Source organism: Melospiza georgiana, chromosome 2, assembly GCF_028018845.1.
Source record: "Melospiza georgiana isolate bMelGeo1 chromosome 2, bMelGeo1.pri, whole genome shotgun sequence".
Taxonomy (NCBI): domain Eukaryota; kingdom Metazoa; phylum Chordata; class Aves; order Passeriformes; family Passerellidae; genus Melospiza; species Melospiza georgiana.
The window spans coordinates 5113698-5141199 of NC_080431.1; the positions used below are offsets into that span (position 1 = coordinate 5113698).

At 46.4% G+C, this 27502-nt stretch overlaps 2 protein-coding genes across 3 annotated transcripts; both read right to left on the minus strand.

The window, feature by feature from the left end:
- Window positions 1-3537: 3537 nt before the first annotated feature.
- Window positions 3538-12230, minus strand: TIMMDC1 (translocase of inner mitochondrial membrane domain containing 1). The gene is made up of 7 exons (XM_058044946.1): window positions 12135-12230; window positions 11848-12013; window positions 10597-10685; window positions 6740-6807; window positions 5821-5899; window positions 4765-4875; window positions 3538-4373 (listed from the first exon to the last, which is right to left on the minus strand). The coding sequence occupies exons 1-7, from the start codon at window positions 12227-12229 to the stop codon at window positions 4274-4276; spliced, it is 708 nt and encodes a 235-aa protein (XP_057900929.1). The 5' UTR covers window position 12230; the 3' UTR covers window positions 3538-4273.
- A 548-nt stretch (window positions 12231-12778) lies between these two features.
- Window positions 12779-27107, minus strand: POGLUT1 (protein O-glucosyltransferase 1). 2 transcript variants are annotated; one of them, XM_058044948.1, is made up of 11 exons: window positions 27020-27107; window positions 26739-26829; window positions 24822-24965; window positions 24252-24387; window positions 21202-21323; window positions 19632-19691; window positions 18566-18665; window positions 17700-17758; window positions 15757-15924; window positions 15203-15259; window positions 12779-14632 (listed from the first exon to the last, which is right to left on the minus strand). In XM_058044948.1, the coding sequence occupies exons 1-11, from the start codon at window positions 27105-27107 to the stop codon at window positions 14476-14478; spliced, it is 1182 nt and encodes a 393-aa protein (XP_057900931.1). In that variant the 3' UTR covers window positions 12779-14475. The 2 variants fall into 2 exon arrangements, with proteins under 2 accessions (XP_057900931.1, XP_057900932.1); XM_058044949.1 differs by lacking the exon at window positions 27020-27107 and adding an exon at window positions 25522-25684 and having other exon boundaries at window positions 26739-26814.
- Between the last annotated feature and the right edge of the window lie 395 nt (window positions 27108-27502).

The window sequence follows — 27502 nt, forward strand, 5'->3', positions numbered from 1 at the left end:
TTCTTTAATGTTCATCCTCACGCAAGCATCTCTTCTTCCTGCTGGAGGACTTTGGATTTGGACTCGACCATTACAGATACACATCCCTTCTCCCCTAAAGAGGAAAAAGTGGACAGGTTTTTCATTAAAAAAAGACACCTTGGAAGCGAGTCTGTGTGCCTCATGCTTATTTGCAGCGCTATGAGACTTTTTAGGGAATGATACACACTGACAGCACTCCTAAGAGCTAATGAATATTGCTTACCCACTGCAGTGGCACAAGTTCTCATAACCTTTGTCTCCTGAAAGGATGAAAGGACAGCCTTGCCAGCCCAAGCACCGAGGTACAGCCACACCACCTGTGCACACACATGGCCGAGCTTCCAAGTGCATTCCTTTCTTCCCAGCCACCTGTAAAGCCCCACTGGAACCTGTGTGACAGCCAGAGGTGATCTCCTGTGTAACTGCTGTCATCAAATGTAACTCTGGGCCTTGCTTCATGAACCTGGCTCTGCTTCTGCGTGTGCATCTGCCATGGGATACTTGTTAGCGAAAGCTCTGCAGATTTTTGGGAGTTTCTTACAGCAATGTGAAGATATTTACTTTGCATTGAACATTGCTGCTTTCTGCCAGTGTTCTCTACCCAGCCAGGACTACAGGGAATTTCCCTACAGGATGCTAATGTTGAACAGGACTCATCTGATCCAGGTGACATTCTTGCCTACTGTGTAGGAAAAAATGGCTTCTCATTTTGAGGGAAAAGGAGGAAAATGCCCCAACCCCCAATAAGCTTCCCAAGCAACTCTGCCCTGAGTTTGACTGGAATGTTTTTTTCCCTTTTGCTCTGCAAGCTGTACCCACTCCCTCACTGTTCTATCCACGTTATCAGGGCAAACCAAAGTCTGACAGCACAGTGCCATCCTCTTTGTGGGATATGTTGTTACTTGAGCTGCTTATCTTCCTAGGACACAGCAAAGACATAGTCCATCCATTTCACTTTTTTTCTACTTGGTACATATTGAGAAACTGCTGGAGAAAATAGGAGGATTAAAAATGGTTTATAGGATACTGAGCTCTGAGATTAAGTAAAAAATGAGACAATGCTCCCTTCCTACTCCTGCCGAGTCACACTGTGCCATCACCTTTTTACTGCTTTCCCATTGTGTCAAGTGTAATGGGAACTGCAGAACATTCTTGCAGAGGAGTTTTAGACAGAGAAAAGGAGGTAAGTTGTGGGGTAAGGAAACAGTTGCACTTGTGTGTTCTGGATGCAAACAGAACACAAGTGACAGAAATTAGGGTGTTTTCAAAAGGCAGCCTGACCTGTTGCAGGACTTGGTGCATGAGTGATGCGTGTCACACTTTTCAGGTTTCCTGTTCTTTCAGCCTATGCTTGCTCCAGCACAAACCACCAGCTCCCTGCAGGCTGACCACCCTCTCCTGGCATTCAGTTCCAACTTTGCTGATTTCCAGCAGTGTTTTTCCTTATAACCACACTGGAGCTGCACCTTGCCAGCCACACCACAGCTCAGCCAGTTGCACCAGCACATTTTCCCTCTCACTACCCCATGCTCTCCTCTTCTGCCCCTGACCAGTGATTATGCAGCCTCCCAGGGAAGGGTTTGTCTTTTGCTCTGTGTCAAACCTTTTCACATCACCACAGACTCCAGTAACACTTCCAGTAACTCCTTCTAAAGGAATCCAAAAATTTCACTGATAAATATGTCTAGCATCAGGTTCTTTGGTTCATTTTTCATTAAGCACTAATACTCTGGATCATGTTTTCTATTGCCTTTGCTGTATTCAGTGAGTTGCACACAAATGGTTTCTGTGACACTTTCTCAGCTTCATATCTGTCATTGTAGCAAGTGAGCTGCTCTGTTTACCCTGGATCTTTTGTATATAATGCTTCCTGGGGTTCCTCGTTTAATTGTATTAAAAAATAAATTGTAAACTCGGTTTCCTTTCCTTAGTAATAAAAGATGCATGTCTATGCACTGGGTAGAACCTCTGTTATTCATGTTAGCCACCATTTCACAGCATCCAGGTAGGTGATGCAGGTGTTGACAAAGCTGTACCAGGTACAGCTGGCATCAAGCCACAGCTCTGTCCCGTGTGCTGACAGCAATGACACTCAGGTAACCCAGCTTGTGACTTCCACACCCCTCACACCTCTGTTTGCCACAGATCATCCTTCTCCCTCCAAACAGGAGGCTCCCTGCAAAAGCAAAACCCAGTGTGGGGTGTTCTCACTGCACCCCTGATCCTTGGGTTACCTGCTCTGAAAGTGGAGGGTCAATAATTTCAGTGCTGTGCTTTTGCTGGGGATGGAGGGAGTGGGGATGTGAAGAATCCTTTACAGGTATGTAAGAAACAAACTCTGAACCAATTCTTCACTCCCCATTTGGGAGTCTAAGAAATAAGGAAGTGCAGGGAGCTAAATTCAGTAGGAAACTGAGAAACAAATGGCTGCTAATCTTGAGTGTAGCTGGAAGTCTCTGCTTCCCCTTAAGAACATGTAGTAGCCCTCATTGCACAGAGAGAAAATCCTCATAACTGCTACACCTTGGTTCAGCCTTCCTTCTCATGGAAAAACATCCCTGCACCAATGGTCAGGCACAGGAAAATTAGTATTCTTTAGGCATCACATCAAATACCACCAAACAGGAATAGAGGCAGAGCAATGACACAGCTAAATGTCATCAGAACTGCTGTGCAGATAAGAGTGTGGGATATTGGGTGGGGATGTAATAGCAAGAAGAAAGAAGATAAAATAGAAGAAGATAAGACATCGCTGTGTGTGCATAATGGCAAAAATGTGACTTGGAAAAGTCTCTTTTCTTTTTTTGGGGGGGCAGAGGACACCACCATTGTCACCAACACATACAGCTTAAAGCAGGAAGAAGGGAAGATATATCCACACCTCTGCTTATGCAGGTCCTTCACTTACACATAGAAAAGGAAAATCACAGCTGGCTGATGACAGCCCTGAAATACACATGTTTATTCAATGGAAAAATGAGCTACACTGGAGTGTTTAAAAAATTAAATGCTCACTTCAGGAGTCAGAAAACACAACACCTTCTTGAAAGCAAACTGTGCCAAAAATCTGCTTTGGGTGGGTGGAATACACTCTGTGGGATCAACTGTTTGTATTTCAATCAACACTAATTATCTGGAAAAGCATTCAACCAGAACAGATTCTTTTCTTATGAGAAGAATGCCCAAAAATCCTGCCTGGATGTAATTCCTTTTAGTAGGAGAACAAGAAAAGGGAACAGGAATTCTGATCTCCTGCTTTGTGGGGACAGTGATGGGCCACCTCACCCTTCAGGGTACAGACAACGTTGTGCAGAATAACTCCAGCACCACCCAGAGGTCACAGCTCTGACTGAACACCTCATCTCCTGTGGCTCTTGCCTTTGTTCCTGCCTGGGTAGAAGAATGTTTGGTGGGATCTCTGAGCTCTTTTCAAGGAATATCACTCAAGGATGCTTCTCTAGTCCTGTACTAGAAACAGCACCAGCTGTACTAACACAAAGAGCTTATGGACACAGGCACCACTGCTGAATGGCTTTATTGAGTCTCTTGAACTACATTTCCCCCAAAGGTCACCCTCTGATGTCCAAATTGCAAATGAAATTAGAGGCCTTCTTGTTGTTAAAGCTGTCCACAGTGCCAAGGCTTCCATCATCACCACCAGAAATAAGTCATGTTCTCTGTGGCACCCTCAGGCTTCTATTGAGGAACCCAAAACGTGCCTTTTTCAGGGTATTTCCATGTAATTCCCAGCTTCTCCACCCTTCTCCACACTGACTGCAAAACACCCCAAGTACTGTAGGAACCAAGTAAGAAACCACCATCAGCAAGTTGTTCAGGCCCTGTCTGAAGAGCAGCTTTCACCAGAGCATAATTAACTTTTGGATTCAGGGCACCTTTAGCACACAATCCATTCATAGGCTCCTTTACCTTGAGTATTTCTACATCACTGGTGGTTTGGACATTTTCAGCAGTGAAAGGGGTTCTAGATGAGGCTCTGGAACCCCCACTTCCTCCCAAAGCTACATGACACTTCCTGGTCTGTAAAGTCTGTATTTCCACTTCTCAGGTGGAACAGGTTGGGCCCTTCCAAGCTCTTTGTGCAGTGATATCCATCCCTGAACAATCTTTTGAGCAAAACACTTTTTCACAGGATACAACTGCATTCACAGGCAACTTCCATGATCCCCTGACTGCAGGATCTTGCAGGACCAAAATTCTATGTAGCTTCTTACAACAGACATCTGGGGAAGACTCAGTAGCTCTTCAATTCTGTTGCTCTCTCCATCTCTGGTCTTCCCTGGGCATTGCTTTCTGTTTGGCCTAAGATTTCAGTCCTACTGAGCCTGGATTGCCTAAGGAGAGAAGAGAGAGTGCAAAGGAATTTTATTTCTGTATCCTCCTGACAGAGACATGACTGCAGAATCCAAGCTCTTGAAAATTTCTTCTAGAACTAGTAAGTTTCAGTAATTCACATGACCAGTGTCATGGCCTTTTTTCCCCCCAAGCCTCCAGCTATCCTCCTTCTTTCCTCTCTTTAATAGGGATGGAAAGAAGGCAGCACTGAAGGACAGACTGGGAAGAATTAAATCAGCCTTTCTAAGACTGGTATGTGAACAACACCAACATCCAAGAGAAGAACTGAGGTTCAGAAAGCCTAGTGTGTTGTGGTTTCTCTAAATGTTTGAACCCACAGGCCCAGACACCCTCCTAGTCCACAGCTGAAGGGGCAGAGCTGCTCCTCACCACTCTGCCAGCCTCTGTTGGTACAGCTCCCTGCGCTCACGGCTCCGCTTCTCCTGCAAGGTCTCACCAGCCAAGCCATACATGGCCATCAGGAGGCCTCCCACAGGAACCCTGAAGGAGGAAGCACAGCAGGCTCCAGTCACCCAGGGGACACACAACAGCAATAACTTACTGGCATCAGCAAAAGGAGCATGCAGGGGCCCAAAACTCACAGCACAGCGCAGACTAAGGTACTACTGTCACCCACCAACCTGTGACTCACTGGAGCCTCACTTTGAATTTGCTCATTGACAGGCACACACAGGACAAGGGAGTGGAAGGATTTATGGTGCTCAATGCAGATCCCATAGAACACCTAAACCATATTTCACACAGTGACACCCCTGCTCAGCTTCTATCCAGCTCTGGAAGTACTTGTGTTTTCACTGGTTAAGCTCCCTATGCTGCTTCCAGGCATGCTCACAGCTGGCACCATCCTGAAGGTGCCAAGCAGCACAAATAAAGCTCATTCTCTTTTTCAGGTAGGATCCTCAGATTCACTTGTGAGGATATTTACAGGTCAGCACTTTGAGAAGAAATCCCAGTCCTGATTGAAAAGTCAGATTCCTCCTGAGTTAGAGGTCATTGTCCAGAAGCACAGAGCCTCTGAGACAGAACCATGGGATCCTCCATGCCCCAGGGAACTTTAGGAGATTCATGACTGCAATACATGCACAAAGACACGTGTCACCTTACAGCCCAGCCATGCAGCTACTCCCTCAGTGTTTCCTACTGGCTGCCAGTTCAAATTTTAGCTGTGGTGGAGGTTATGTTGCTCCCTCTAATAAGCAAACAGCAGCAAATGAGATTCTTACTGAGAGCACTGAGCTCTCACTACCGAGAAAGCAGCAAAACACAAAACAAGAAACAAAGAAGGAAAGAAAAACAGTTTAAAAGGTGGAAGAAAAGTGATCATCATGAGAGATACAGAGACTCCCTCAAGGCAAGAGAGGAAGGGAAGCTCCTGTAGCCCCACCTGTGACTGCAGGCTCGGTGTGTGCAGCAGTCACAACTCACCCAAAGGCCGTTCCAAACACGACGCCGCCCGCCAGGCCCTGCAGGCCCAAGTGCACTCTGAACAGGGCTCCTGTGAAGGCTAAAAAAAGAACAAACCCACTGAAACTAGAAACAGCCCCGCCACAGACATCTCACACCAACACAGGGAGTTGCTTTGCTGCATTTCTCTTCTCCATGAGCTGACATCTGCTTTTAACAGAGCAGAAACCAAGTGCATGGCCAGTGGGACAAACCTTCACCACAAAGTCACCATGGTCTCTGCACTGAAACATTGCACAAAGCTCCTTCTGCTTCAGAAAGACTGCCAAAGTTTTTGCTGTATCACAGAAGTATCTATGACAGTAAAACCAAACTCTCTCTAGGCTGGAGCATGATCTCCCTCACCCTTTTTTCTGTTTAACAACAGCTAATAATAGTAGCTGCCATGTAAGGCAGAAAAGACCAGTAAAAAGTGTATCCAACTGTAAGGGCAATAGAGCCTGTAAAACTGAACAAGCAGATCACATACCCAGAGTCCTGTTGCCAAAAGTGGGCATGCAAAACTTAGCATGAAAAAGGCAGCCTATAAACAGTGTGCTGAATTGTTACCAAGACTGGAAATAAAAAATGCTTTCTCTGGTAAACAGGTACCAAGTGTTACCTTTACCCCACAGAAGGATTTTTCACCCAAAACACTCCAGCAAGTATCTTGAAGATGAACTGATAACCACAAAACTTCCCAATGGTTTCGGCAGTGCATCAGTATCTCTGTTACAAATAAAGACTCACAGCAGGCAAACAGAGCAAAGTCAGTGGAATAAGAAACAAAACCCAAGAGCACAGAAGCTGCTCAATCCCAAGGGATGTGGAGACTTGCTAATGCTTTTCTGCTGCAAGCCTTGCTAACAAAGAGAAGCACACAAGGTTACAGCACTCTTACCTCCTGCTGCAGCAAAATTACTGATGGTGGTTTTATCGCGGTACGCAGACAGCCCCGTGCTCACCACGCTGCAAAGGCAAGGCACACAGGTCAGCAGTGGCACATGGAAAAAGAGGGGTAGCAAAACACAGCCTGAAATAAAGCTGGATTTCATTAAGCCAGCCCTCAGGTTGCCTCTAACTGCCTGGCTGCCCATCTGTTTAGAGCACACACATGCCAGCCATGACTTCTGTGACTTTACTGTGGACAGCTGCACAGACACAGGCCAGGGAATATCAGAGTTCCTGAACTGGATCTGACACACTCCTCCTTTATTTTAATCAAAGATTTTTCTTTCCTATCATACAGAATCAGAATGGTTTAGGTTGGAAGTGATGATAAAGGTCACCCAGTTCCAAGCCCTCACTGCAGGCAGGGGCACCTTCCTCTGGACCAGGTTGCCCAGAGCACCATTCAGCCTGGCCTTGAACACCTCCAGGGATGGGGCAGCCACAGCTTCTCTAAATTACCTGGGAATATGCAATATAGTCAAGGAGAAAATAATTTGAGCAATGAAAAGGTCCTATCAGTCAGCCAGTGCTGATGTAGGACATTTACCCCAGAAGCTGATCCATGTGTCAGTAAGATCCTGCCTTGTAAACAGTCCCCAGTACAACAGCCTAAGTCACACTCATGACATCAGCAGAGTCACCCACACTTGTGGTACCAGATTTCCCTCTGAGGTAGGCAAACCAACTCCTCCTAAACATCAGCTAAGCCCCAAAACACTGTTCTCAGTTCAGCAGCCACATATCCCCCATCCTCCCACTGACTGATAAGCCAGCAGCAATCCTCCTCTCCTTCCCAACACAGATCAACCCAAACAATTTGGGTTTTAACTGTGAAACTTGGGAGTTTTCACAACTGCAGGATGGAATTTTCAACCTGGGCTTTACAGAAACAATGTGGAGCAGCAAATAGCTTCGTTCAGAGCCCGTTCCAAAGGGCTGGTGAAAAAGGGACAGCTCTGACTGCAGGGGTGACACCTGGTGGAAGATGACGAGGTTACATGTCAAATCCAAAGAAATCCAGAAAACCCAAAGAAATCAAAAGATCCAGGAAAGAAAGCACACTAACTAAGCCTAAAAACAGAGACTAAACTAAAAAGAGCCTCAGAACCAAGAGACAGTGAGGAAGAAATTTAGAGAGGAACAAAAATATTAGGGAGACAGAAATATAAAGTATTGCCAGTCAATACTGTGGGATCTTAAAAGCAGGAGAACTAAAACAGAACATACCTGCAGAGAAAGTCAGTGCAGGTTTAAATTTATAAATTTATTGGTTTGAACAACAGGGAAGGAGATATTTCTATATAGGGGCCTGAGTAAATGTATGTATTGCAGTAAAAGATCTCCTGACCAAGAAGCAGGAACAACACTGCTGTGAAGAGCTGCGTGTGAGAAAACCACCCAGAAGGTATGGGACTTTAGAAATATGACAACAACAATATGATTACAACATTTGGTGTATTATAACTGTGTAACTGAAAAATGTGTTAAAAGAAAAGGGGGAAATATTGGGGCCTGAGTAAATGTATGTATGGCAGTAAAAGATCTCTGTATTGTATAAGTGACCCTGTCCCAATTCTAGTTGTTCTAAGTGGGCTGCAGCTGTGATGCCCTTCATTGGGTGGCAGCTGTAGCCCGTGGAGGTAGCTGGGATAAAAGGGGGTGGGTTGGTCAGGGAGAGCCTTGGAGGAGCCCTGGTGAAGAAGCTGGAACAACACTGCTGTGAGAAAACCACCCAGAAGGTATGAGACCCTAGAAACATGATATACAACAGTATGATTACAACATTTCTAGTTTAAAAGGGCTTTGCTCAGAAGACCATGCTTAGTTTGATGTTCTATTGTCAGGAATGCACAAAGCACCCAAGGAAGAAAATGAGGGCAGCAGAACACCCTCTGCATTGGTTTTGTGTGTGTAGGAAAAATCTGAAGGCCTAAATAGGTACCAAGAAGTGATAGGTCTGATATTCAGCAACTGTTCAAGAGCAAGACAATCCCCTGCAAGTGTCTGAGGACAAGAACAAAGAATTGTGAGTAACATGAGTGTACACAAAGCAGGAGTAGTGACAATTGTGAGTACCACTGGCATATACAAACTGGGAGTAATGAGACATAGCAGAAAGGACAAAAATCAGTGTGGGTTAGAAAGCACTTCCAGAAACTGCTAGCACACTTTAACACACTCCCTCAGAGAAAAAGCACAAAAAGAGATGAAGGAAAAGCAGAAAGCAGCTGTTGTCACCACCATATTTTCTGGAAAAATCCCTTGGCCCAGGATTTTTATTGTGGGAAGCTGAGAAGCCTCAGAGAAAAATGAAAACAATAATGATCTGATTTGCTTCTCCTGTGCTTTGCTGCTTTGGAATGTGCTTTGAACATTGTTTACCAACAGGTGATTATTCATTGGTCTCATGTGAATTGCTTTGACTTATTGGCCAGCAGTGTCGAGGCTCTGGAGACAGTCATGAATTTTTCACTAATATCTTTTAGCCTTCTGTCTGTATCTTTTCAGTATTCTTTAGTACAGTTTAGTATTGTATTCTTTAATATAATACAGATCATGAAATAATAAATTAGCCTTCTAAGAACATGGAGTCAGATTCATAATTTCCTCCCTAGGTTGGGGGTCTTAGAAAGTACCACAGCTGTCAAGAAAGAACAGCACTCAAATCAGTAACAAATGTACAAACAAGGCTTTTCCCTGTTTTAGGGAAACAGGGAAATTTAGGGTTTGTGTTGATCCATTAGGAGATGAGGATTGTAGGACAATTCTAAAAGGTGAAACCCTCTTCATGCTCCTGCCTGATCAGCCAGACTCAGGTTTAGGCAACACCAGGAGCCTCACTCAGCCACCAGAGCAGTGGGCACGGCTGCCAAGGACAAGAACTAGCAACCCCCTGCCATGCCATCCAAAAGGCCAGTGGAGGCAGTGGCACCCCAGAACATCTTGATGTCAAACATGTGGATGCCAGCTGGGAATGCAGGCACACTTGCAGAGGAGTGAGCATGAGGGGAGAGGTGTCAAATGTGTGACATGGTCTCTCCCTCTCCAGTTCCCTTTGCATTCCCCATCCCTTGCCAACCTGCTCCATTAGTTTGACTTGTTTATTCCTGCCAGGTCCCCATTGAGGGCATATCCAAGTGTCTCGAGGCATGAATGGGGGCAAGGTTGGATGCTTGATCTGTGCATTGTGTTTTATTCTTTCCAGACCTCCTTGCCATGTCCCAGTGGTGAGGATATGAAGAAGGGGTCATTGGGACAGCCTTTGATCCCCCCAATACACAAGGCAGGAAGCTCTCCTGTTGGGGTCTCTGCAAAGCTCTCCCCAGCTGGATTTGCAGGAGTCCTGGGAGATGAGGTAAGCCAAGGTGTCTGCTGCTGTAGTGTGCTGTTCACCTCACTCTTCCCATCTCCTGTGGTGATTTTGCACAGTCAGCTGTTCCGTGTATTTAGGCAAACCTCTGTGTATTCACCATTTTGCCCCTCTATGATGATCCAGCACAATGTCAAACCCAACAGCAATGCCCCAAGAGCAGAGGTGGTGGTGGGGAAGAGGAGGCAGGGCTTCTCAGGATGGGTCTCCTGCTGGACTTGGCTGTTATTTCAGCCACAGCTCGGCCAGCTCTGTGTGACTCCAGCAACTGAAAGCTTAAGGACAATTAATCATCTCTGCATCCTGTTGGGTTTACATGCTGCGCTTCCTCCTTCACCACCATGACCATGCTAAGAAGGTTTGCCTCCTTTCACGGTACACCCCTCCCTTCCCTTCCCAGCCCCTGCCCTGCTCCCCCTGCCGTCAGGAGCACTCACTTGAACACGGTGGCGAAAGCCGCGACCCTCCAGCTCCAGCGCCAGCCGTAGCGGATGAAGCTGCGGAGACCCGCGCGGTGTGCCGATTGCTGAGGGGACAGAGAGGACGTGTCACAGCTCACAGCCCCCTGCCAGCTCCCGGCAGGACACTGATGGTGCCCCAACTCTGATCGAGGCAGCCACCTCTGGAGGAAAAGCTGCTCCCAGCCACCAACGGGAAAACCGAGAATCGATTCCAGTTTGGAATGTCAACTGGTCTTTCTAATCCTGGGTGGACTGGGAGGGCTCTTTGAGGAAAGTAGCAGAGGAGAAGGGAGGAAAACCAGAAACTACTTCATTATTATGAGTATTCATAAGTATTAATAAATAATAACCATCAATAAATAATAGTAAGTGAATAATAACTATCTGCATTAAACGTTAAGATACCATTAAGCTCTGCTATTTAACACTGGCACTTAAAAAACCTCTTTTCAAACTTTTACAATAAGTGATTAATGCAAGCTTCACAAAAATTTAAAATGTGCAGTTAATGCCATGAAAGTAAATAAATTTTCTCTTCTAGTGCTTGTGTTGTAGGTGCTTAGCCTGGGTTCAGATATACCACAGTCACCAGAGTGAAGCTGGGCAATGGTAATTTTCAGGTCACCACATCAGAGGCAAAATCTAACGGTAAGTAATACAAAATTTACATCAGGCAGATTTTTAAAGGGTTTTTCTTCCTCCTAATCCAGGTAACCAACACTTTAATTGAATAACAAACACCCAGAAGTTCAAATACATCTATAAAATGTCACAGACGTTCTTTGTTGTGCTGTTGTTCTAAAAGAATTTTAAATGGTCTAAAAACGACTCACATTAATAAGACAAGAGTACAATCCCAGATTGATGCTATGAAGCCTCCTGTCAGCACACTAAAACTGAGAAGCAGAAAGCCTTTTCTAGACACATTAATCAGGCTGGTTTGTTGCCAACCTTCTCCGTAACGAAGGACACTTTTCTGAAGCTGACCGCGTGCAGTTGGGGTGACGGGCCCCGCTAATTCCCGCACAGCTGACCTGCACGCACTTACACACTCCCAGCAAACTTTTTGTCCCAGAACCGGGCAAACACACGCGTCCCACACACGCGAGGCCGCCGGGCCTGCTGCGGGCCCGCTGTGCCCCCAAGGGCACCTTCCACCCCCGGCGCCTTCCCGAGCCGAGGCCTCCCCCGGTGCCCAGCGCTCCCCGCACAGCCCGGGGCCCGTACCACGGCATCGGCGCGGTTCTGGAAGATCTCGCCGTGGCTGCTCTCGATGAAGGCCTTGCGGGCGCTGACGAAGGCGGGCAGCCCTCCGTAGAGCCAGCCCACCACGCCCGCCGTGAAGGCCGACTTGGCGATGTTCACCGTCTCCTCCGGGAACTGCTGCTGCTCGCTGCAAGGTAAGGGCAGCCATGGGCAAAGGGTCAACGGGGGAGGCACGGCGGGACCGCCAGCACCCGGCCCCGACAGCATCCACCCCAGCCCGTCCCACCCGAGCCCGGCCCGGAGCTCACTCCAGCCGCCAGAGCTCGCGGAGCCGCTCCCAGCCCGTCTGCGGCAGCGGCGCGGGGCGCCCGAAGGCCGCCGGAGCGCCGGGGAGCTCCGCCATGGCCGGGCCGGCGGCGGCGGCACCGACAGCGCCCCCTGCGGCCCGGCGGGGCACGGCACCGAGCGCTCCGAAGCGCTCGGCTCTGCGTTAATTACTGATTAATTACTCCAAATATTTGCCCCTCTGTGCAGGGCCAGGTTTGTTCCCCTGCGAGAGAGATGAGTTTGGGGGCTGTGATGCCCGGTTTGCATAGGACAGAGGAGGAGAAGCCCCTGGGCTTTGAAGACGCAAATGCTGCACGGCGAGATGGTGCCTCTCACTGCCTTCCCTAAAACAACTCAACTCCCTCTGTTGTGAATCCGCCTTTCACCATAGCAGCGAAAGCTCCCCACCAGGGGAGGTGCCTGGGTCTTCCCACCGAGCCTGTGCATATTTTATGGGACTGGAATTCCCGGGATTCTTCCCCCACTTCTGCCCAGCCATCACTTTGGCCGAGGGCCACCTAAGCTGCAACTATCAATTCTCATTGCAAGATCTACAAGTGGAAAAGGTGAGGCTCTGCAGATCTCTTATTACTCTTCTGATGAAGCAACATGCAGTCAGCAAAACTTCATTTTTGTTTGTTTTATTCTAAAAAACACTTTGTTACAAATGGTTTTAAAATATCATACAGAGCCGTTCAGTTTCTTGGAGTGCTGTCTCTCCGTTGGCTAAAAATAGAAAACCAGGAAACCCTTTCCACTCTGGCACAGTTTTCCTGGCAAACCAGGTTCTTTTAATGCCACATTCTGTTTCCTTTGCTGGATGGGATAACCCCAGCACTGGTCCCAAAACCAACACACTGCCCCAGCAACCAGCACTTGATCCACAGGGCCAGCTGCTATGTCCCTGCTCCAGGGCTGCAAGGCCTCTGTGAGGGCACACAAATATTATTGTTCCATGCAATTTCCTTCTTCCCTGATCCACACTGACTGCAGAGGGCCTGAGAGCTATTGCTATCATCCTCTTCCATTATAATGTGCTGCTTTTTCAGCCTTGAGGCTGCTTTACCAACAGGGGTGCTCCCCTGGGAGGCTCCTGTGTCCCTCCTGCCACCCCACACTCTTCCTGTGTGGGTGCCAGAGAAGATGCTGCTGCCTCCCAGCCTCTCACCTGAGGGGGCACAGAGCATTTCAGGAATTGCAGATCTCCTTAGCTGAGAGGCTGTGGTGGGCATGAACACAGCAAGCACAGGCAGCCTGTGACCAACCCAAAATGGGTAATGTGAGCAGTAGCTGCCACTGTGTGACTGAAGACATTCCCTCAACCAGGCTGAAGGAGATGAAAAAAGAAGTGGCACAGCTGTGGGGAAGGAAAGCAAGTACTGAAGTGAGTAGATGTTTTATCAGTCTCAAAAAAAACCAAACCCTTAAAAAACCCCAAACCAAAAAAACCCAAAATAATCCTGGAAGGATTACAGAAGGGAATCAGAGCAGACTCTGCACTTTTGGAAAAAGGAAGTGCTGAATCCACCTCTGTGAATACTTTCTCTGAGTTCCTAAGGATGACATCCCAGGCTGTCTGGCCAGGCAGCTGGTGAGAGATAATTAACAGGGGCTCAGTTGTGCAGGGCTGTGCAGGCACCCAGCTCATCTGCTGGAGGATGAACCATCTCTGTCTCAGCTACCAAGCACATCCCTGATGGTGGCCCCATCACAGCACATGCTGGTCCCCTGTGAGGTAGGTAGGGTAACTCTGCAAGGATCAGTTATCCTTTCAAGGGCATGTCAAAACCTTACCATCAACCTCTAAAACCCAACATAAACTCTAAGCTATCCAGAAATGTAGCCCCCAAATCCCAGTACCTGCTTCTGTCAGAGAACACCTAATACCCCAAGTGCTATCACCCAGCTGGGAAAACATTTGCCAAACAAAGGGGCAAGTATTTACTAGCTGGGTGCAGCTCTCAGTCTGTGTCCTTCACTGTGACCTTTGGTAAAAAGTCCAGTAAGGCTCCTCATTGACTGAATGGGATTTAGGATCATTTTGAGACAGGTAGTAACTAAGTCCTAAATGCTAGCATCCCTCCTCTAGGCATGACTGACCACCCCACTGAATAACCTTAATCCCATATGCTGCTTAAAATTCTTGTGGTGACAATATAACCAGGTCCCAGTGGCTTGAAGCCATGTCCAAGTCAGCCTGCTGCTGACTTCTCTGTAGTTCTGCTGTGAAAGGTAAGTCTGAGAGAGCAAGAAATAAGTTAATACTGATCTTCAGATTTCCACAGTGATCAGTTTGAGCCAAAGAGAAAAACTGAGAAGTCTCTACAGTTCTGTTTTCAGCTGTCCAGAAGTGATCTCGTTGTAGCTCTTCCTCCTTTTCACTTTGTAAGTCAAGATTTGGGAATATTCAGACAGCAGATGCTCCCAGTAGCAAGAGATGTCCTCCATGTCCAAGTGCTCAGTGATGAACTGACGTCCCCTAGAGACACACAAGGCACAGTCAGGCCTGCTTTCCAGTTCCTACAAGAGTCATTAGTTCTGGTTTGGATGTATCTCAACTTTCACACTTCCTTGTTTCAAATGAGAAACATGCACTGCTCTGTACTGCCTGTTTTAATTTTACAATTTTCATTCATGTTCACAGCTCTGACGTTGCAGTGCTATCCTCAGGATGGTATTTGCTATCTGGGATAATAAATATCAGATTTCACTTATCACGTGCAGCTAGAGCAGCACTGATGCATGGTGCCTCAGACCAGCCTGGATAGATAATGGTTACAGTGCAGACACAGCTCCCAGGAGCCAGCTTGTCCCACACTGAGATGAAAGTTCCCAGCCTCTGCCAGCTTTCCATGGGGCTCCTGCCATGGGTCACATGTGAGCCAAAGAGCACAGCATCCTGCTCTCTGCTTGCTCTCACTGCAGAAGGTCAGTTATACTGCACCCTACCAATACTGGGTGGTCTTTGATGGGCAACCTGATCAAAAGCAGTGTAAGAAAATGTTTTGGAAGAAGACTGCCTAATAGCCAGGTAGGACATGCTACTTACCTCTCTGAAATTTCTTGTGCTATGGCATCATTTTCCTTTACAAACTGCAAGAGCTCCCTAAAATGAAGACACACACAAAAAAAACCTATGAAACAACTGGCTCAGTGGAGAACATCACCTCTTGGCTAAATTGTTGGGGAGGTTGAGGTTAAGAGTCTACAGGTGAGTGAAGGTGCTGCTCACCTCAGAGCACAGAAGAAACTTCTCTTCTTGATTGTTTCACATCAGTTCTGGACAACATCCTGAAATCTGGGAGCTAACACATTTTTGGCCCACTGATAAGTTCTTCTTCCCCCTTATCTCTGCTGCCCACTTGTAAATTAAAATGTCTAGTGCCTGCTGATTTCAGTGAGAGTGAAAGACCTACTCCAGTGAAACTGTACTCTCCAAGCAAAGGATTCTCTGGGGGCAGTGATGAAAAGACCATGAGCTCCAAGAGTCCTTGCCTGGTGCCTCGGAGTGGAGGCACTTCACGGCCTTACACAAACCATCCCCCCTTCCCACAGGCTTCCCCACGGTATGGAATGCCCCAGGGAGTGCCTCAGGCCCCACACCTGACATCAGAGAGGTCTGACTGCACGGGGATGTAGTGGACCCAAGGCTTCAGCTGGGGGTAGAAGAACTCCAACCACTCCTCTCCGACGTGGAAGACGAGCGAGCCGCAGAGGAAAAGGTGCTTCAGGCGGAAACTGGCCGCCACTCCTCGGAAATTAAACAGGTACCTTCAACAGGGGAGCAAAGAGAGGCACCTGGTTACACATCCTGGGTCAGCAAGTGCACTGAGGTGTGCTGCTCTCCAGGCAGCAGTGAACCTTCCCTGGCAGGCAGCAGCTGGGCAGCATAGAGGTCACTAAAGCAGAGGAAAGGTATTTATCTGGAGCTGCTCACAGGAAAGGTGAGCTGAAGTTAAGGTGAGTTTCTGCTGTCTGTCAAAATTCAGTGAGAAATTCAAGGTGTGAGGCTTTACCTTTGATAAAGGGCACCTCCCTGTGACAAACCAATGAGGCCCTGTGGACAATTGCCAGCAAGGCATGGAAGGTCACAGCATGGATTCTGTGACTCTATGGCTTTGTCAACCACAAGGAAATTTTTCCCAATTCTCTCTTGCCTTGCAGTGAAGCTTTTCTGTTCACTGTTGTGCTTTGCCACATCTATCTCAGGTTATTTTTTCCTCTGGGATTCTGCTTTAATCTGAATGTAATTGTTTGATATTAACTTGGGAATGCAACTCCAGGAGGTTAAATGGGCCAGCACACAACAGTTTGACTTTGCAGTTAACAAAGAATCCACAATTTTGTTTTCAGTATTTTCTGCCAAGTTAGTAAAGTGGGCTTGACTGTGGCAAGGGGATGTTTCTCTTAGCAAACTGTGTCTCATAGGGATGTTTGTTTGCTTACTTGTTTTCTTTATCAAACCCACATTTCTCCTATTATATGGAAAGCTATTTTTCCTATGGGTAAACCTCCCCAGAACATAACTGATCTTTGAAGTCAAACATTTTGGGCTGGGGGAAGAGAGTTCTTCCTTTAATGAAACTATTTTGAGCAAGATGGAGCTTATATATTATATATATTTTGGGCAAGATGGGAATTACAGCTAAACTTAGTTCAGCAACAAATAACAAGGAGTAAATCTGAAATCACTTTGCATCCTTTGTACTACCTAGGATCTCAAGGCAGGGATGAGCAGCTCACTGTATTAGGAACTCAACAAATACATGTAGAGATGTAACAAGAATGATGGTGTGGAAGCAAGGAGATGCCTCTGTCCAATTCCAGACACAGCTCCCACCATCCATGACCTCACCCTGCTGTAACACCTACACTGAAAGGAGCAGACAAAAGTTCATGTTGACCCTACCACCCTGGGCTGCAGCAAAAGTGTGTGAGAAGGTCTCAGCCTGCACCATATGATGGGCTGGGGAGCACCAGAGTTGGGCAGTGTATGTGTAACAGAAGGGAGAAATCTGTGCTTCAGTCTAGTGAAATACAAAATGAGACAAGTCAATCACATTTGCACAAAAACACAGATTCAGCCAAATGACTGAGCTCTTATATCAGCAGATTCTGGCTGGCAGAATCACAACTAGCAGAAGAAAAAGCAAAAACATCTGACACACAAGTGCATACACACTAAGAGTTTATATTGCACATAGAAACCTGTGAGAGTGTTACACCAAAAAACCCTCATTAAGCAGTTAAAGAATAAAAACCTTTGTAAATCAAAACCACATTCTCCTAAACAACATAAAAAGTATGAATTAATTCTGGGCCTGCTCAATCAGATTTCAGGTTCTCTCTTTTACTACATACACCCAGTGGTAGCACTTGTCATGCTAAGCTCCCAAATTTTCAACTGTCTTATATCTGCTCACAAGCTTTCATATCTGCATGAAGCTGGTTGTTGAATTAGACCTTAAAATAAAATGAGATCCTACACCATGCTAGCAAAGACTAACCCACAGCCCTTGAACAGCTTTACTAATCAAAACTCTTACTTGTATTTGCAGTGATCAACCAGTGGAATTTCCTTTGCAGGAGGCTTTCCTAAGGTGTCCTTAAAATAAAGAGAATTTAAAAGCAAAGCAAAACAAACCAAAACAAAACAGTAAGCTTCAAATGGTTATTTAACTTGTTTTCCTTCTCAGTTAGAAACAAAGGTAAGGTGTCAAAAGCTTCCATTCCCACTTCTGAGAAAACCTTCTCTGGTGGGCTGTTAGAAGGATCATAAAGAATTCCCAGCCCTTCAAACATGAAAAAAAGCTCAGTAAATTACACACTGCCTGTAAGTGAATGCCAGCACAAACACATTAAATGATAATGTTTTGTTGGCAGCTACAGAGCAGAAAACAGCTTGGGACAATGGACTGTGTGAAGCCAAGTGTAACTGGATTAGCCAAGACTGTCTGGAGAGAGCTGGACTGTAGACTAAGTAAGAAACTAAAAAGTTATCAGCAACAGTTATCAGAAAGTTATCCACAACAGGATCAAGAAATGGAGCAAACAGAAAAAGGTTTGAAGACTGACAACACCAGAGAGGCAGCTCAGAGACAAGAAGGGGAAGGGTTGGCCAATTTTGTTGTTGTGGGAGAGGAGGAGATTGGCAGAGATTCATTTTCTTATGTGTTCTCCTTTCCTTGAACAACAAGCGTGGAAGGAAGGAAAGTGTTTGGCCTGCCAGGCTCCAGAGACTCCCTCCTTTCATGTGCCAGAGAGGTGCGGCCATCAAGGGAACTACAAACCTCCCCCACTCTAAAGGATCACCCACAACTCTCCAACAAGATGTTTCTCTCCCATCAAAGCCATCCTGCAGTGCCACCCTTTCTGGCCTTCACACTCAGGAGACAGACAGACACCCACGCACCTTTTCAGATTTCCAAGCCTGGTTTTTAGTGTACTCAGCGTCAACAAGTTCTGGGTTTTCTCGGGACAGCAGGATGAGGGGATCTCTCTCAGGGCTTGTTCTGAAAAAGAAATGCTGTCACTAATTGCCAATCCTCATGACTCAACACAGCTAACAGACTAGAGGACTTGAGGCACGGCTTCTTTCTGAGGCTGACCTCCCTGTGTGCCCCCAAAACACTGTGAAGTGTGTACCACAGTGTATTTCTGGCCAAGGGTATATAAACAGAAGAGAATGACTTATGGGTACTAAAATTATTTGACTGACTATATATTTAACAGTATTATTTAAAAATTCCCAGGACAAATCCTGCTTCCTTTATCCAGATGAGTGCCAAATACTTTAACTCCCACCTTAGAGGAAGTTAAAAGATGCTCAGCATCTTCAGCCCTCTGACAGGGCTTTAAAACACTGCTGATAAACAAGGTTATGACATCCCTGAGACACATTCCTCATCAGCTGCTGAGCCTACCTGGAAAGCCATTAAATCCTTCCCTATTGGGGAAGGGGAAGAAACAAAATATGGGGTTTAACATTGTTTCAAACTGTCACTGGAGAGAGGCCAAAAAAAATCTTCTCTTATTCCCTAGCACTCAGGTAACTTAAGGCCAGAATACTTTTCATTCAGTGTGGATCACTTGCACAGCAAATAAAGCATTCACATTGGCAGGAAGCATGAGCAGCAATATTAAATCTTTAAATTTGTATCAAGCACCTGCAGTTCCCTTCAGAGAACAAAACAAGCGGGCTCCTGAGGTGACAGTTTTAGTCATTAAGAAATAATGTGGCAAATCCATCACAACTTCTGTTTCCAGTATTAGGTGATTATAATAAACTAGTTGCAAATGGCAGTTCTTGTGGAGAATAACTAATAGTGCAATGCTGTACAACATGTTTCACTTTCCTTACTTTTGGAAAATACACTCTTAATTAGGGTTTAGGTGTAGGAGACATGGAAATTTCTATATTCAGAGAGCTGTCACAGCCCCTCTTGGTAGAATCTTCTCTTGCAGGAGAAAATGCTCACCTGGATCCTCGGAAATATCCCTTAGAGATTTTTTTCTTCCATGGCCATTTCTCTGCAGATCTGAAAATATTTTTTACACATGGCAATAAATGATTTAATATAACCATGAAACAACACTCTCATCAGATTTCACAGCATGGTGTCTTTTTCTATTCTTCATTTTTGATGGAAATCACTTCCTTCATTATAGCATAAAAAAAAACTCTCACCCAGCTCCAATGAAACAGGTTTTCCTGTAAATATTGTGTTTAAGGCAATATAATATAGGCTAATTTCCAGAACACCTTTCAGGCAAAACAATGTATTACACACAGCTCTCCACCAAACCTTGAAGGGTATTAAAAGTTTACCTAAGCTTTGAATCCAGTTTTTGAGCTGTGGCTTTATCTTGCTGTAGTGAATATGGATAGTGAAAAACAACTAGAGAGTTTCTAATCAGTCATTTCCCACTACAAAACAGAACTACCAATCAAGAAACAAAAAACCCACCTAGAGTTTTGCACTTAAAACACAAGAGTTCGTTGTTTTTATTAATCACTTTCATTTTAAACCTAATCAATGTCCTTCAAAATAGCTGTTCACCTGGGGTTTTTCCTGCCAGTGCAGTCAACCTGCCTCACCACTTCTCAGGGAACTCTGCCATGCTTTTCTGCTGCACCTGGTGGAACATGCAGGTCCTGACCCCCAAGCTGATCTACCTGTGCAGGTCAAGCTTTGCATCTCCTTAGAGTGAAAACACAAGGATGAGTAAATGCTTTGCACTCCATTACACTACAACACATCAAGCTTTAGCTATGAATAATCATGTGCATCTTCAGATTTTGAAGAGCAAAAGATTCAACTTTGCATTTGGATGTCAATTACATCGAGGTGGTTTTTGCTATTTTGTTTCTGCGTTCAGTCATTGTTGCACACTTGGTTTGTCACTTCCCATGGGAAGCTTCCCCTTACTCTGCTAACAAATCAAAAGATCCTGCCAAAAGGAAGACTCCCAGCCAGAAATGTCTTCTGTTTAGCCCAGTAATGACTCCTGATTCCTAGGAATGGTTCCAGGTTTTTCTATTGCACAATGACACTCAAGTAAAGGCAGATCTAAAGAAGGTTTTCCTTTAGCCTTCCAGTAGCTTATACAAACATCCTGGATCATCCCTGCAGTGAAAAAAACATAGCTCCTAGAGAAGTAGCTGAGAAGAAAGAAGAATATTTCTGTATGTCAGGGGAGATTTCTGCAGGCAAAAGATAACTGTTACTTTATTGACAAACCTGCTCTCCCCAAACCCGATAGCAATCTGGCCCTGACAGCATGAAGGATGTGCATAGTTTGTCCTCTGCATTCCTTACTAAAGGCTTGCAAACACAGGAGCTAATTATAACTTCCAGTGACATCATCCAAGGTTTCCATGGAGAATTCCCATACAGCAGTCAGGCTGTAGGTAGTTCATGTGAGGCAGCAGGACAGATCACAGGCCGAAAGACTTATGGTCTTGGACATCAACACTGGCCCAGTGAAAGATGGATTTTTATCTTCCATGACACCCTTCCCCCACACACAACCATTTCCAAAACCTACCTTCTGAGGTCCTCTCTCATGAGGTCCCAGCGCCCTAAACCTGTTGGGTAAATTGGCCAAACAGCTGGTCCTCCTTCCCAAAATGTCCAGGCAGGATACATGATGTCATTGTATTCAGATGTCTTGAGAAAAAGGAGAGTAATGCAAGAATGAGAGTAATATCTACTTTGTTTTACTGGCTGAGCCCACCAGTATAGTAGGAGTCCTAGTAAAATATCTGTATTGTATATTGAATATTTGTATATAGGCCTTGCCCTGGTAAGCCCTGGTTGTTTTTGATGGGCTGCAGCTGTGATGTCCTTCATTGGGCTGCAGCTGTAGCTAGTGAAGATAACTGGGATAAAAGGGGGTGGGCTTGGCCAGGCAGGGAGAGCCTGGAAGGAGCCCTGGCTAAGAAGCAGCAACAAGCAGAAGGAGAAGTCTGTGCTGTGGAGAACTGCCCCCAAGAAATATCACTGAGAAGGTATGGGACTCTAGAAATATGATTGTGACAGTATGGGACTCTAGAAATATGAATACAGCACAGCAGTAACAAATGTTCCTTCTGGGAGCTCTGTTGGCTTTCTCCATTATGTGTCCAAAAGAGCTTTGCAGTCACCATTTGCTGGGCTTACAGAATTATCAGGGTTGGAAGGGACCTCTGGAGGTGATCCAGTCCAACCCCCTGCCATGTCAGGGTCACTTAGAGCAGGATGCACAGAAACACATCCAGGTGGGTTAAGAATGTGTACAGAAAGGGAGACTCCACTCCTCCCTGGGCAGGGTTCATATGAAGATAGTTCAATACTGAAATGCTTCAATGGTTTTTAAAAGGCCTTGTCTTCTTGTGTGATGAGACAGGACTTTCATGTAGAAAACAGCAATAGAGATCCATGATGCAGCTGATTAGTTAATAGCAAAAGAGTTGAGCTCAACTCACCTTTCTCAAGGCTTGTGCCTATGTGTAACTACAAATGTTTTTTTCTGATGACAAGTCAAGAGGCATTATTACCTCCTCAGAGGTAGAGGCACTTAGAGACACTTTGACATTAAGGTTTCCAAGACTTTGGTTCATTCCAAACTTCCTAGAGATAACTTAACAATTCACTGTAACAAATATCCAGGTCATGTAAGAATTCCAGCTTCTAACTCCAGTTTGGTTTTTTAAGTCCCCATATATCATCAGAGTGAAGACCAGCACTTAAGAACTAAATTCTTCCATGAAACCAGACTATGGGCAACTTCCTTGCCCTAGTAGTAAACTTCCTACACAATTATCCATCTGTCTATCCCCTGGAGGTACTGGAGAGTCCAAGGCCACTGAGGTAGTTAGGAGGTTAGTGCACATGACTTATGAACAGGGGCTGAGCAATGGGTTTGTCTGTGCACAGGAAGAAAAGGCTTAGGGGAATGTAAATGCCATCTCCTCGTGCCTAATGGGAGAGTTCAGGAGGAGGCACGCTCTTTTCTGTAGTGCAGAGCCAGAATGAGTGGCAGCAGGCTTTGATTACAAGAGGAGGAATTCCAGTTAGACAGTGGGAAATGTGTTTTCATTCATCAACTCTGTCTGTGGATGCCATGTCCTCAGGGATGCTCAGATCTGAGCAGGATGCAGCCCTGAGCTGTTCCTACTCTGAGCAAAGATGCTGGACTGGGTAACCTTCTGAGCTCCCTTTCAACTTGAATGAATGTGGGCTTCTCTGTCTTCTCAGTCCTGCTACAACCAGACACTGGTTAGAGACCATGACAGCTCCATGATCAACTTTCTGAGATGCAGAACAGGAAAATATTTCCATCTTTTATACTTTGAGCTTTAGAAAGCACATAGGACCAGCACCCTGAAGTCTTCCTAACACTGGCTGCTGAAATGTGAGCTGTGGCTGGGTCACTGGTTTTCAGACCCTGCCCAAGATAGGGCTGAGGTTACAGTTCAGATACTGGACAACAGTGAGGGCAGAGCTCAGTGTCTTGCAGGGTACTCAGGGGCAGAATGATGAACACAGCTGCAAAGATTAAACTCCTGCAACCTGCTTTGCAAAAACTTGGGTTCTGCTGGCTAGAGTTAAGGTTGTGCAATGGTCAAGGGGCAAGACAGCTTGGCTTTACTGCTGCATCCAGCAGTGAACGTGGTTATTGCCTGTACTGAAAATCTAGAGAGAATTTTAGGATTGCTGGGGAGTAGTCAATAGTTATGGATCATATTATGGTTCAGATTGCACGAGCTGAAGACTTAGGTTCAGAGTAAGATGCTGCAAGTTAGCAGAAACAGAGCTGGGTTTGAACTGGCAAGACCAAATAGTTCATTGCTTCTCCTTGCATATTACTGCCTGCTGGAGTACAGCCAAGAACAGGATTTGTCATGAAAGTGCAGCATTTGGGCATACAGGGCATAATCCAAGGCAAAGCAAGATTAGCCAAAGCTTGAGGTGTAAGAGCCTTTTGCTGAAAAGGATGAGACACTATGCTGCAATCAGGTTTAACAGTGGAAGAGGTAGGAAAACATGCAGGGAGGCTCATGAGAACAGAGAAGCAAAGAGCAACTGTCTCCATGCATGTGTGCACCTCTGCATATGTGTGCACACTTGCAGGTGGAAAAGGGAATCCAAGAGAAAAGGGTTCAGAGAAGGTGACAACATTATAGAAACACCCATCTGTGGCACCACAAAAAAAGGACTAAAATATTCACATTAAATGAGATTAGTGTATGACCACTGACATGATCAAAAATCCTTGATGTTGCGGGGAAACTATGGCTACAATTTTAACAGAGGTATTGTAGCAAATGGGAGGAATACTGGCAGATATCCCACCCAGGTGTGTATCATTCCACTGCAGCAGAGGTACACTTTTTGACCTGGAAATGAAGCTAATGAGGGGAAAAGCTGATTTATCAAATTGATCTGCAAGTCTGTCTGTCAGAAAACTGGAAGCGAAAGGAAACAAAGGGCAAGAAGGAGCAAGCAATTTCAACACACAGAAAATCTGCAGAGAACCATCCTCAAAAATATGTTCCCAAGAGAAAGAAGAACATGCACATCTTGGAAATGCTCAGCTTTTCGAGGTGTGTGTACCTTGCTAAAGGAGAAGACTGGGATGATGGGTTTCATCCACTTGGGAACCTGGGGGTAGTCTCGCACATTGATCACCATTTCCATGTCAGGGAGGTGCTGGATGATCCCCAGAATGAAGTGCTCAATTCCACTGCACCTGAGGAGAAATGACACATGGCAAAAGAGCTATAAGGAGGCAGATTGCTGCAGACTGTTGCAGGCCTTCCTCTGCACAGAGGCAGAGGAGATGGTGAGCCTAAGCTGTACCATGATGCAAACTGGGAACTGCCTACAGCAGCCTCCAAGTCTCACTGCAGCATGGACACCAATGGGGCAACACATCTTATAAAATCTGGCCTGACCTGAATTTCTCTGGGATTCCACAACCAACCAACCCTTTGTGCACTGAAGTGCAACAGTGACACTTTGCTATTGATGCATATAAGCCTAATAGTTATTTTCCAAGCTCCTGCTCTGATGAGCAATTCAGACCTCTGAAATATCATTGTACCCAATAGCTGCCAGCTTGGCAGTGTTGAAAGTTTTCTTCTGTCCCAGCTAGAGAGAGCAGATCCTCTGCACAGCTCTTACCTTGCAGGGAACATGCAGTCCTGCTCACGATACAGTCTGTTCTTAATTATTTGGTAGTGGGTCCCGAGCTTGCGGCTCACCACGTCTGCCATCGTCTCCTTGGAAATGCCACCTCGAAAAGGAGCCAGGTCCTGCTTCCAGACACTGAAACCAAACCACCAGCCACTATTATGTACCACAGGGAGGATATTGTGTATGAAATACTGCAGTGTGCAGAACAGGCTTCTAGGTAAAAGAAGCTCCATGTAGCTTCTAGGAGCTCTGGTGTGAGAATTTGAGTCTTGGAAGTTCCTCAGAGGTTCAAGCTTCACACAGTGTGCTGTTTGAACAAAAAGCCCAGCACAGGACAACTCAGGTCACTCTCTCACAGAAGTACCTGACATACCCAGGCAGGTTGTCGGTAAAACCCTCCAGCTCACTTCAGCCTTGTGCTCTGGCTCTCCATAAATGATGGGGCACACCAAGACCAAATTCCTCACACAATGTCACGCTGTGCAGACATTAAAAATGTAGGTAACAGTCTAGTTGCATGAAATACCATCACCCAGGAACACTGGGTGAGTGAAAGCTGGCCCAGGAGGACAGACCTATGCAGCACATGTCTTGTGACTTCTGCACACCACCAGCGAGCTCCAGGAACACAGTATGGAAGCACAAATCTAATGAATATAAGAAAACACAAAAGGAGGATGCAACTTACGTAAAATTACTCTAAAAGTCCTGGAGCATGTAATCAACAGTGTCAGATTGTAACAGCTGAGGAAACATTCTTTGCTTTCAGGTAGACATTGCATCAATGTTTCAGTTTAAGAAAACACTGCCAGGGTGATCCCACCGTGTGAGTGGTCAAACACTGGTACAGGCTGCAGAGAGAGGATGCGGAGTTTCTTTGGCATATTAATGTTGGGACATTCAAAACCTGACTGGTCACAGTCCTGGCAACCCTGCTTGAGCAGAAGGGTTGGACTTGATGATCTTGAGGTCCCCTCCAACCTCCATAATTCTGCTATTTCCTAATCGAATAGAGAGCAGTAAAACTGTGTCAGGAATTGCCACTGTGCAGATAGTGTGACCACAACAGCATGAGCAGTCTGGTATGGATGCAAACAGGATGAGCTTGAGAACAGGGAGAGAGTTGCAGTGCCATGGCATGTTCCCAGCATCCTCACTTCATGTTACTAGTACCTGTCATGTTCTGCAGCAGATTTTTGGAGGTTGTAACCACTTGGGAAGGTGTTTGGCCCAAAGGTGGGCAGGAGCTGGTGGGGTGTATGTTTAAAGATTAGGATATGTCCTTAGGCTGTACCTTGGAACTTAGGAAAGACTGGAAGGCTTGGCTAGATGAGACTTTCCCCCATCAATATTTCAAGAGCAATGAATATCAAAAACTCCAGAGAGTACAAACAGTAGCTCAACATGACTCATCTGATTTTAAAAGCCAATATAGCACTCAAACCCCAAAATGAGTGAGCACATCTGATACTTTTAAATAGGAAGCTTGAAGTTGGGCATCTGTGTTTCTGCATCTGAAATCCTAATCCTAAAGGCAGAAGGATGTGATAACTCCTAAATTCCTTTCTCTCCTTTAAATATAAATGGTGATTAAAGGTATTAAGCCCCCCAGTCCCACTGAGTGAGAAGGCAGAGGCAGGCTGTTAAGAGAAATGTCACGAGCTATGTATTTGGTTTATTGTGTTGTATATGAAATGCCAACACACTGTATGTTCAGCTGCAGAGGGTAACAAAGTGTGTGACCCATAGCTGCAGATGTGACACTTTGGGGCCAAAATATTCCCTGGTTTATCCCCCAATTCACCAGGGCTGCCGAAATTATTCCCTCCTGAGACCAGCACAGTTAGTGAGTATTCCCTCCTATGTCCGGAGACCTGCACAGTCGAAAGGAAACCAGTCTCTCACCTTTGGTGGCAGCTGCAATTTTCCTTTACACACGGCTCATAGGCTTCCACAGCTTTCTTAATTTGCCCAGTTATCGCTTTCCACTTGGCATCTAAAACACACAGGAAGGAAAAGCCAAAGGGTTCGATCCGCCCGCCAGCAGAACGAGCGGCGGGCTGGGGAGGCGGGGAGCGGGCAGCGGCTCGGGCGCGCCTTCCAGCCCGCGGGGCGCTGTGCTGGGGGAGCCGCCCGCCCGGCCCCGGCCCCGTTCCGCGGTCCCGTCCCGCCGTGCCGCCGCTCACCTGCCGCCAGGGCGGGCTGCAGGCGGCACAGCGCGGCCACCACGGCCACCACGGCCCACAGCGCCAGCGCCGCCCGCCCCGCGGCCATGGCCGCCCCGCCGCACGGCCCAAGATGGCGGCGGCGCCCGCCCCGCGCGGCCATGGGAGCTGTAGTTCCCGCCCCAGCGCTGAGGGGGCGGGCGGGCATGGGGACATTGCCGTGTCGCGACAGAGTGGCCTGTCGGGCACTGCCTGTCGCGATAGATGGGGCCGTGCTGCGCAAGCAGCCGCTGCCCAGAGGGGCTCTGAGCGTGCAGCCGGGATAGCCCTCAGGTATCCTCCTAGTTCTGCCCTCAGAACCCGCCAGCCCCTCACAGCTCCGGGTGTCCTCGCTCCCCTGGGGTTTTTTTGGGGAGAATTTCCCCCAAAATGCCTGGATTCATCAAGCACCTGGTCCAGCCTGTAAGAGGCTCTTTTTCCTGGCCCGATCACTCGCTGTCGCCA